At 43.6% G+C, this 11,287-nt stretch overlaps 1 protein-coding gene across 4 annotated transcripts; it reads right to left on the bottom strand.

The window, feature by feature from the left end:
• LOC108116366 (box A-binding factor) lies at positions 1-9,826 on the bottom strand. Of its 4 annotated transcripts, none has more exons than XM_017228198.2 (7): positions 8,275-9,825; positions 4,116-4,584; positions 3,840-4,050; positions 3,106-3,278; positions 2,014-2,178; positions 1,802-1,952; positions 1-1,715 (listed from the first exon to the last, which is right to left on the bottom strand). In XM_017228198.2, the coding sequence occupies exons 1-7, from the start codon at positions 9,732-9,734 to the stop codon at positions 613-615; spliced, it is 3,732 nt and encodes a 1,243-aa protein (XP_017083687.2). In that variant the 5' UTR covers positions 9,735-9,825; the 3' UTR covers positions 1-612. The 4 variants fall into 4 exon arrangements, with proteins under 4 accessions (XP_017083687.2, XP_017083686.2, XP_017083688.2 ...); XM_017228197.2 differs by lacking the exon at positions 3,106-3,278 and adding an exon at positions 2,479-2,702; XM_017228199.2 differs by lacking the exon at positions 3,106-3,278 and adding an exon at positions 2,479-2,702 and having other exon boundaries at positions 876-1,245.
• Positions 9,827-11,287: the final 1,461 nt, after the last annotated feature.

The raw sequence follows: 11,287 nt of genomic DNA, 5'->3' as shown, positions 1-11,287 counted from the left end.
TTTCAGGGACAATTGTCTTTTATTCACTCAAAAGAAATAAAATTAATATTGCAAAGATGATGTAAAAAGTTGTACGAAACTAAAACTTAAATTGCTTTAAATATTTATCGATAATTTTATAAAAAATAATATATAAATTACTAACTAAATTGCATGAGATTATTGGTTACATCGATTTGAATTGTTTTTTGTTGCTTTTTATCATTGTTTGCTGGCTTACCTAAAAGTATTAAGCTAATAACTAATTGGAATTTGATTATTGGAAATCTCAAAAGGTAATTCGATTTGATAACAAATTTAAATGAATAATCTTATAGCCTAGGATCTGAATTGATTTTATGCTTTTGGCATTTTGCTAATAATTAAACTAATTGCGAATAACAAAATTTCGAGTAGTGGCCCATTTAGATTCGCCAAAATAATGGAAATGTCAATCGACTTAAAACTTATTTACAACTAATGATTCGATTCGTTAGAGTTTAGATAGTCGAGGGTTCTTTGAGAACGGCTCTTGGTATACAGGCTATAAATTCTTTGGAGCTATGAGATTTATGTAACAACAGAATCTTTGGTCATGGCAACAGGAGCAGCCGACTGCTCAGCGTGTCCCGTCTACTCCATCTTCACCACCGTTTCCCGATCCACTCCGAACTTGTGCATGGCATAGTTGGCCACATGCTGCTGCTCATGCTGGCCCAACAAGGCAGCTGTCTGCTGCTGCTGCTGAAGTTGTTGTTGCTGCTGCTGGTGTCTTTGGAAGGCGGCCAGCTCGTAGTGCTCGTCCAGCGAGGCCGATCGGCTGAGCATTATCTCTCCATGTTGATGATGTGGATGCCCCTGCTGCTGTTGCTGTGGCGGTTGATCGATTTGCTCCATCTTAATGAGTGCAGGCTGCTCGTCCTCTTCCGGCGTTAAGTAATATGGCGGTGAAGCTCTTGTAGACTGGCCAAGACCCAGCTGATGATAGGGATTCTGCAGACTAATAATGTTGCTGTGGGTCAGAGACGATAATGTGCTCGATGCCGTGGTCGGTGTTGAGGTGATCATAAGTCCCGCCGACGCTGTGGAGCAATTGGCCTGGGAGGTGAGCGACAAGGCCTCCGTCTTGATCACCGCCGCTGCTGCCGCCGCAGCTGCTGCTGCCACCGCCGTAATCGGGCTCGGTAGCAGGTGGGCCAGCAACTGGTGGTCGCTGGTGGAGCCGCTGCTGCTGCTGTTGCTCAGTTGCTGAGCTTGCAGATATTTCTGTATAATTTTTGTGTTATTCTCATTGCTAATATTGTTGTTGTTGTTGTTGTTGTTGTTGAATAGTGAGCTGTTATTGTTGTTATTGTGGAGCTGGTGAGTAGGCGATGGAGTGTTATAGATGGATGTGGGCGTGCTGGGTGAGTGCTGCATGCTGCAAGATTGCTGCTGCTGCTGATGTTGTTGCTGCTGCTGCTGCTGCTGCATATTGAGGGGCGACAGTTGGTAGTTGGAGCTGGGCGACATGTCCAGTCCAGAGCAGAGCTGCTGCTGCTGCTGCTGCTGCTGTTGTTGGTGGTGCTGCTGATGTGGATGTGTCTGATGCTGATGTGATGTGGCTGATGGCGACAATGAGGAGGAACCCATGCTATGGGGCGAGCTTGCCGCCGATGAGTGTTGATCAGCCATTAGCAACTGCTGCTGGTACTGGTATGAGTTGTATGGTTTCATATCAAGTTGTGGTTTCAAATCTAACCAGGTGAGGCGGGGGAACAAAGAGAAAGCAAACATCACGAATTAGGCATGCACACGGGATGGCAAGGTAACCGAAACTCACCTTCATTCACATCCATTTGGCTGCTGTCCATGCCCAGGCTAACATTGTGGCAACTGGTGCCCATCGATCCGCTTTCGAGGGTGGCATTCAAAGCGTTCTTCAACTTCTTGGACTTTTCGCTCTTTGTTCCCTTTGGCTTGCGCTTGCGTTTCTGCAATAGTTAATACTAATTAATATTTCTAATCAAATCAAATTAAGAAATACAAACTTACCTGTATGGTGTCCTTTTTCATGGTCAGCGGTCGTGGCACGCTGTGAAGCTTATAGTACAGACCGCAGGCATTGCAGACGGGATCTCCCTGAGGGTTGCGGCGCCACAGTGATGTATGGTTAGTGAGGCAGTTGGAGCAGGATAGTCCGACTCGCTTCGAGGCGCTCTACAGGTGGCGTGATAAATACAATGGATTAGTCAGTGAGAATGGGATGCACTCGGTTAGCAATAGCTTTTCGTGTGGAACAAACGTTTTCTATGGCAACTCTGTGGCCAAGGATTTACGGGTTTTCTGGGTTAGTTAAGATGAAGGTTAGCATTGATTCTGGGGCTAGGTTAGTGGCTCTACTCGGTCTACTTGATCTTCGCTGTTAGTCAATTGACGTTTTTAAGGGGTTTCGGTTGGTCAGGTTGGGTTTTGGTTTTTGGTTTTGGTTTCGGTAACGGTAATTAATGGGCGACCTACCAAGCGTCTCGAATTGGCGCGACTAACTTGCTCGTCGAGCGTCGTCGCTGCAGTCGCTGCCGTTCCCGACGCCACCGCCGAAGTCGCCGAGGTTGCATTTGAGCCTGGACAGGAGCCGTAGGCTTGCGAGCTGGCGGCACCAGTCGTGTTGGCCTTACTACGGCCACCGCCGCCCACATTAAATGAGTTGGTTTTATAGAAATCCCCGCCTGATTCAGCGGCCACTGGAATTGAGCAATCAGAATGTTGTTTGTTGTAATACACAAGAATTGGTTTTTTGGATGTCATTTTTTCCATTCTTTTGATTTGTTTTTTTGGTTTTTGTTTTCGCATATTAAACTAATTGGCATTTCATAATAAATAATAAATTCAATTAATTTTTTCACTCTCTTGGAGCCTTTGAAGGGAGCGGGGAGAGACGGGGCGGTGGTGCTGAGGCTGGCGGATGCGGATTTCTATAACTTTTCTTAAACTTCTTTTTTCTTTTTTTTGTTTCGTTTACCCACTAAACAACAACACAGAGTTCGCTGACACAGAAATTTTGTTCCACACAAAAGCGTTTTTGATTGGTTAGTAATAATTGCTGGTAGTTGTGATTTTGTTGTGATTTTTGTTTTAGACATTTACCAATCTTCTAGGCTGTTTAATTAGGGGTCGATTCATGCCGTTCATTTTCATGTACAAGCCGCAGGCATTGCACAAATAGTGTCCCGTGTTATCGCGTCGCCATAATGGGGTTGAAATCGCACCACAATTGACACATTCTCGCCCCTCAGAGAAATAATCGGCATCGAATAATGCTTCAAAGATTGACATAGAAATATCGGAATAAGTCATAAGGTTTTTGCTAAGTGTTTTTTTTTCGTATTTGGTTTTGGTTTTCAATTGTTTTTGCACTTTTTTTTTTTTGGTTTGTTGGTTTTGGTTTTTGTGTGTGTGTTTTTTAAATTTAAGATTGTATTTCTATGGGTTTTGGCTTTTGTGGTGTTTTTCTTGTTGGTTTGATTTTATCTCAAGAGTTGAAATAAAATTAATTGAATTTATTATAGAGACTTATGGCTTAAAAATAAGTATATAAATATGGTATAAGTAATGTAGAGCAACAGCTGCTTGCAGTTGGCCAGCATTTCCTGACCCAGTTTGCTCAGGTTATGCAAATAAGCCCAGCCAGCGATGGGTTCCCTTCTCGCCTGCTGTGTGTGTGAAGTTCTACCTAAAACCCTCTCCGTTTTGTGGCAAACAAAAACGGAAAGGATCGCGGTTTGTGTTTGCTTCTTGATTTTTGGTTTTTCGTTTTTGGTGAGTAAACTCAGAAAGTTTGCTTATGTCCTAGTCTAGACTAATTCATGGTGGAAACTTACATGCTGTCAACGATGCCGATGCGGATAGGTAGGCAGGATCTACGCGACCTGTGGTTCCATCTACTGCCGCAGCGGCTGCTGCATTTGCCGCCGAAATGGCCCTTCCATTCCGTATCACATTGGTGACCACCCCAGCTCCAACTCCGACGCCCAACTGAGGCTGTCCAGATGCAGTGGGAAGGTAACTCATTTGATCGAACCAGGTTTCGTTCTATAAGAAAGTTAGGTTAGTTAGTTGGGAGCAAGGGGGAATCCTTGACTAAGGGCAACACTCACCTGACCGCGGTAATTCGTCATCGGAGCGTAACGTTCGGCGCCACTGACCGAGCCATTGGCCACGCCGCTGGCATAGCTGCCGGCGATCCTCTGGAAGGCTGGCAAAGTGCCGCCGCCCCCACCGCCACTGTGGCTACTCCTCGGCGATCCATAGCCGTCCTCCAAGGAGCTATTATGTCCATTGACCGCTGCCGTGGCTGCCACCACCGCCGCCGCTGTGGCCGACGAGGAACTTGAATGGTGCAGACCCACTGGCCCCGGACTGCTGCTGCTAGAGTTGTGGTGATGCTGATGATGGTGTTGCTGCTGTTGCTGCAGTTGTTGTTGCTGGTGTTGCTGATGCTGCTGCTGCTGCTGCTGTTGCTGGTGGTGCTGCTGCTGGAGGTGGGCATGCGTCTGGTTGGGCGACTGCATGCCGTACTGAATCCCATTGGCAGTCTGGGTGAGCAACGATCCAGCATAAACAGAGCTGTAATATAAGTGAGGATATGGATTTAGTTTTTGGTTTTAAAAACTATTCTCAAGTTTTATAACTTATTTTGTATAATTTGTAAATCTAAATAACTACTTTTAAATTTAATTACCTATAGCAATAGTTCTTTAAATACATATTATTGTAATTCGAAAAGAACATTTTAAAAATCTTTATTAATTTCTCGGAAGGAAAAAAAAACTTTTTACGCGTTTAAAAACGCTAGACGCACAATCGCGCGCGTTTCTGAAGCGTTTTTAACCGCTGCTTCTGTTAGGATCGCTGTTAAAGCCGCACTGTCACTGTTAGGAAAACGAGACGCTATTAACATTTCCTGGCTATTGTTTACTTTACAAGACTGAGTTGTTTTCGCTGAGGACGGACCACCAGCGTCCAGTTTTTGGCATGTTTGCAGTTGAGCCTGTGCGGGTGTGGCCATAAAACTTTTAATTAAAGAATAAAACTGTTTGCTGATTTTTTTACCAGAAAAAAAAGGGTTTACCAACAGTAGCCTGGGCAAATATTTTTGCCAAGACCCGAAAAAAACCTTTCAATAAACAAAATTTGGGAAGAATCAAAGTGCCGCGAAGGCAGAAGTTTGTTTTGGGACAGCGATCTTGGCACTGGATTTGAGATCAAATCTTGAGATTTTGGAGCTTTCGTTATCACAAGTGCACACTTTAAACATCCGCCAACTAGCTTAGCAGCTACACACTCAACAGGAAAGTCCCCTTTTTCGGACAAGGAAATGATCTAAATCATTTAATAAATCTCCAATGTCTAGTACAACCATTTTAGTACAATTATTAATATTTATTTAAACAGCAACACAGGAAACACACAGAAGTGCTGGGATCAGCTTAGCCTAAGCGTTTTCATTTTCGTTTTGATTTATTTCTATTTCAGTTTTCAGTTTTATTTCGGGCTTAGTTCTCCGGAGGAAACTGGTGAACTGATGACGGCAGTCAGAGACGGAGATGGAGACCGAGACTGAGACTGAGACCGAGAAGAAAGCACAACCGAATCGGGGCACGCGCGTTTGCATAATGACTTGAGTCGGGTTTAGTTTTATGCCAATGCAGTTGCAGTTGCCGTTGTTGCCGCCGCCGCTGCTGCTGCTGCTGTTGATGCACTTGCTCTTGTTGCAGTTATTGTTGGCCCACAGAAATCTCACACACACAAAGCGATTAAGTGTCAGAATAAACTTAACCCAAAAAAAAGTACGATATCTTCTTATATGCATTCAATTATCTAACAAACGGCTTGCAAATAAGTTGCTCTTTGTTGCCAGAATTTATATGGCCAAGTCTTCCAGCTAGATGCTCACGCTCTCGTGATAACAGCGCCAGTCGTATATTCAGTTCGAGATGCCCTATAGCTATGACTATAGTATATATGGCTGAATTATATAGGAAGTCTGAGTGACAACAAAAAATGCACGACAACGATATAATTTTATCACCGCCGCAGTTCATTTCTGTTCTGTTGTTTGTTGCAGCTGAGTATTTTGCGTTGACTTCTTGTTTTTCACATAGCTATAGGTGTGTGTGAGTATGGCTAAAATGGCATGTGATCTGGCCAGCAGCGTGATATCTTCTTCTGGTTTCTTGCTGCCACAAAAGCGAAACTGACCAAAAAGTCACATACGAAATGCAGAGCACCATCATCCGCCGCCACCAGATGATCTCAACATCGACTCTCAACGCTGTTCTGTTACCAGATATTTCTACATATTTCCGTCTATGCGAAACCATCAAAAGATGATGGGAAAGATGAGGAAAATTATTGGGTAAAATGGAAATCAAGTAATGATATGAGGTAAATATCATTTATAACTTTTGTTTACCTTTCAAAACTCAAAGCTTTTGGCTGTTTCTCACTTGACTTCATACATTTCAACTTAATGTGCATTCATGCCTGTTTTCGGATGCATATGCAAAACACGTTTCCAATTTAAATAACAACATAGGAACAACAAATAAAATAGTAAAACAATCAAGTGCTCAGCAAAAAAAAGTAGAAAAGTGAATTACCAAATAAAAAATAGAGTTAAGTAAACTGATATGTACAATGTGCGGGTGCGTTGGGTTGACTGCCTCCAACCGATGGTTGGAGAACCGCTCTCCTTAACCCTTCAAAGGTGTAAGTTTAACTCGGGGCTTGCTGAGTCAGCTGCGGCTACCCTGAGCTCGGAAAAAATAGAAGTCTTGGCAAGCATTTGAGGCTGTTTCTCTGTGTCGGAGTTTCGGTTTCGTTCGAGGGTTTCTATGTCACGGGATGGCTTTGGGTTACCCCAGCTCCCAAACAGTCACACACTCGAAAGGTATCCTCACCACCAAGCAATAGAGCTTGCAACCGAATACCCAAAACAAGCTAGAAAAATGCGCTACAATTGCAATTTGCATTTTCATTTCTTTTTTTATTTTGGGCTCCTAAAAAAGTCGCCGAGTTTCGACTGCTCGATAAAATGCGGGTCACGCCCCCTTTTTTTTGGCTTGGCAGTTAAGAGTTGCCTTCGTTTGTGGCACGTGCTGGTCCCAAGCCAAATGTGGCAACAACCTGGACACGTGCAGTATTGGCCATCTAATGCTGGTCGAAAGGAAAAACTTAGTCAACCATTTCGAATTCTCCTGCATCTGTTGGGAAAGTTGGTGGTTCTGGTTGGGCTAAGATCCCTAACGGGAAAACTCATGACTCATGAAAAGCCATGCGTCAATAATTAAGACATTGCATATTCTTGTTTACGAAATTCGACCGGCAAATTGTATATTTCTTTTTGCTGAGTTTCGAGCTTTCAGATGATTTCTTGGGGGAAGGCAGGCACAGGCGACTCTGCAAATGCCAAGTGCAAAACTCTTTTTTATTTATTTTCTCGCATTGTTTACTTGGACCTCGGACAAGGTTAGTGTTATTAATAGAAGCCGAACACGTTGAGAAGCGTATCGGAAAGATGACAAGATACAAGTTGTGAAAAGATAAGGAAACGAAGCAGCAATATTTATAATAATAAACTTTGAAGAGAATAGGGTTCGAAAACTTATAAGACTTACGTTATACCTATTAGAACTCTTTAAAAATATAGAGATATGAATTTCAAACATCTTCTGCCAAAATAACTTTTTGATATTTTGTTAAAATAAAAGTTAACCATCAGTCCTGCCCTTCTAAAGCACATCCAAGTGAAGGCGTCATGCCCGGAATGCTCTTCCCATGAGACATCTGCGATGGGCCAACAACTGTGTTTTGTTTATGTTTTTTGTTGTCCCGCTGGAAACACATTCTTCGAGCTGAACTAACTAACTAGCTAGATGAAAGTGGAACAGATTTTTGCATTCCACATATTGAGTAAACCACCTGAGAATGCCATAATGCCATAACCATAACCGACTGTATTTCGGTTTTCGGTTTTTGGGAGAGAGGCGGAGTAAACGGAGACCAATGCCTGAGCTTTGGAACAATGAGGCATAATTGTGGGGGCTTCTGTTGGTCCGGTTCGTCACTCCGCCCGAGAAATCGCGCCAAGGCGGGAAGAAATATGAATCAGCCGGCGCGATTCTCTGTTAGGTGATCGCTGATCGTTGATCGGTGCTCCGATCATGACTTTTAACGGTGTCGCCAAGCGAGCGAAAGGCACGTGCGATCGACCGCTTCGTGATAGTGAGCTCATTACTCCGCGGCAAGACTCACCTGTTCTGCAAACTGGCGTTGAGCTGGGGGGCACCGAAATAGGTGTCGTTCTCCGGCGAGAGGCTTTCACGTTGGGTGGCGCTGGTTAGCTGGGTGAAGCTTTGCAGGGTGGATAGAGCATGTGAGGACGACGGTGAATCCCCGCCAGCTGAACTGGTTGAGTTGTTGTGGTGATGGTGATGCTGTTGCTGTTGCTGGTGGTAAAGTTGTTGTTGTTGCTGTTGCAGCAGTTGCTGCTGCTGTTGGTGAAGTTGTTCGTGGGTGATGGCATATTGACTGGAGTCCTTTAAAGGTTGCAGATCAGAAACTGAGGTCAGCACATGGTAGTTGTTACTGTGACCGTCCTCGAAGCACTCGTCCTTTAGCGTGTCCTGGATAACCTCGTCAATGTTCGACGTTGTTCCTTGGGCCGCTGCTGCAGCTGCTGCCGCCGCAGCTATTTGTTCGTGACATGCAGCGCCTCCGGGGTAAAGGCTGTACATCGTAAAGGTGTTCCGCATTATGGAATCCGTGCTGGCGTATGGCTCGTAGAGCTGGGCGGGTGGATGACTGGCCGGATATTGAAAGTGTCCAAAAAACTGATGCGAGGCTGCTGCTGCCGCCGCTGCTGCTGCCGCTGATCCGCTGGTTAGGTCATAGGCCAGCCAACTGGCTTGATGTTGCTGCTGGGCTTGATGTTGGTGATGTTGTTCCTGCTGATGTTGGTTAATCAATTGCTGGCTGAGAAACTGTTGCTGTTGTTCGTAGATTTGGTTGTTGTGGTGTTGCAGTTGCTGTTGTTGTTGTTGTTGTTGTTGTTGTTGTTGTTGTTGCTGCTGATGCTGCTGCTCAAGTTGCTGATCCTCAGACTGATGCGCATAGTTGATCACTTTGATTTTATTATCAACACTTTCACTCGCGTCGTTCTGCGGCTGATTATTATTATTATTATTTATCGCACTTGGATCGTCATCGATCGCTGCTGCAGATGTTGCCGCCGTGTCGTTTGGTGTTACTGTTGGTATTGCTAATGCTGAAGCTGTTGATGTTGCTGTCGCCGACGCGTTTTCTGTACTAACCGCTTGCCTTGCTGTTTCGCTGACAACTGAAGTGTGAGCCTGCGAGCGCGCGGACTCAAGTGTCGATAAATTCGCTGCGGCGGGCGTTGCTGCCTCAGTCGGCGTCGCTGCTTCGCCGTTCTCCGTTTCGATCGCTATTGCCGTCTCTTTCGTTGCTGCATTTGATCCTGTTGCTGTTGCTGCAGCATTTGCAGTTGCTGCGGCTGTTGCTGTTGCCGCCACTGTTGCTGTTCGTCCTGACTGCCTCTTGTTGTTGTTGGACTTGGCCGTACGGATCTTACTATCCGCCGCATTCGTTAGCAAACTACCGCCACCCGCCTTGGCCCCCGATCCCGATCCCAATGCCGATGCCGCCACCGCACCCCCGGCCGCCTTTTCCTTAGGCTTAGTTGTTTTCGTCATGATTCCCCGGCACTCCACACGATTTTCCGGATTCTCCGCCGCAATCCACGTACGTGTCCGTATCCGGCGCGATTTTCACACAAACTGATTTGATTTGAACGGCCTGAGCTTCGAAATCCGAAATACGGAACAGCAGAGCAACAAAAACAAAAAAGCTCATTAAAATTGTTTTTTTTTAGAAAACCAAATCCCAGCGAGCATCCTCTCTCCTCTCGTCATCTCCGTCCATTGATTACAGTTGTGTTTGCTCCACATGCCGTTACACGAGCACCACTCGAAATCATAATCACAAGTGGCTACACAGAAATAAAACATTTTAAATTGGATTTTAAAAGGGTTTAATAATACTATCATTTTCACATCAATTTTATATTATATATTGCCATTTTAATAATAATTAAAATATAGGCCATTAAAAATAATTACGTTTTACAAAGAATTTCTCTGTTTTTGAGCATTTATAAAAATCCATCTGTTTTTTATAATTATTAATTTATTTTTTGAAAATAAATTGTTTTCAGTGTTCGTCTTTAATATTTCGAAATGTTCGATCCCGAGCTCCAAGCTCTCCCACTCTTTCTCTCCATCTCTCTTTTAGGGAGCCCTCTCTTTGGCTCCTCTCTTCCTTCGCTGCTTCGTTGGCTTTGCATTTGTATTGTGCCTCGCCTGGTTCTGCTGTTGATGCCTGCCTTATCGCACTTATTGCCTTCGCCTGGTGTTGCTCGCTCGCTGCCTCTCACTCTCGCCAATGCCCCTAAATGCTGCTTGCCTGCTTTTAGCTACGCCTCTCACTACACCAACAGCAACAACAATAGGCATTGAAAGTGGGAGGAGGGGTTGATGGGGCAGGCCGAGGTAGAGGCCATGCCGGATTGGTGTTGTTGTTGCCGCGACCTCAACTGTTGCTCGATTGGTGTTGTTGTGGTCGCTGTTGTTGTGGTTGGCTGACTTGCGATCGCCAACAAAGTACACACTAAATCTGGAAAATATATATGTATAAAAAAATAAAATAATATTAAGTAAAGTTTAAAATACTACTAAGCCAATTTCAAAAGAATTCAGAGAATTCTCCTACTCTCAACACTCAAAATAAATTCTAAGGATTGAAAATAAACATGAACTAAAATAAAGTAATTAAAATAAACCCTGGTTATTTTGAATATTTTGAAACAGAATTTGAGTATTACAATTTGTTCAAGAGATAACCATACCAAAACTAATTAGTTTATAAAAAAAAGTATAAGGTCACATTTAAATAAATAAAAAAGCTATTAGGAGGTGACTTTTAATACAAGATTAAATAATACAACAAAATATAATTGTGTCAAACTGAAAGCAAATGATAACAAACATTTATGTTGAATAAACTATTGAAACTGATTTCTTATTTGATTGATATATTTTTTATTAAATAATTAAACAAAAGCCAGTTTTGAAATTAATCTACTATCAGGTCATGATAATTAAATTTGAAATATTATTACACTTGATAAAGTGAACTAAATCGAAATACCACTTTTCCCTATTAATTTCGTCGTGGCTAATAATCTCAA

Source organism: Drosophila eugracilis, unplaced genomic scaffold, assembly GCF_018153835.1.
Source record: "Drosophila eugracilis isolate 14026-0451.02 unplaced genomic scaffold, ASM1815383v1 contig_367, whole genome shotgun sequence".
NCBI lineage: Eukaryota > Metazoa > Arthropoda > Insecta > Diptera > Drosophilidae > Drosophila > Drosophila eugracilis.
Note: the sequence above shows the minus strand (reverse complement) of the source record. Positions and strands in the feature narration are given on the sequence as shown.

Coding starts and splice junctions, on each gene's coding strand:
- LOC108116366 (XM_017228197.2), bottom strand. CDS start 9,734: ATGACGAAAACAACTAAGCCTAAGGAAAAGGCGGCCGGGGGTGCGGTG. Junction 2,703..3,839: donor ATCGGCATCGTTGACAGCAT/GTAAGTTTCCAC, acceptor GCTCAATTCCAG/TGGCCGCTGAATCAGGCGGG. Junction 1,953..2,013: donor TGAAAAAGGACACCATACAG/GTAAGTTTGTAT, acceptor TAACTATTGCAG/AAACGCAAGCGCAAGCCAAA.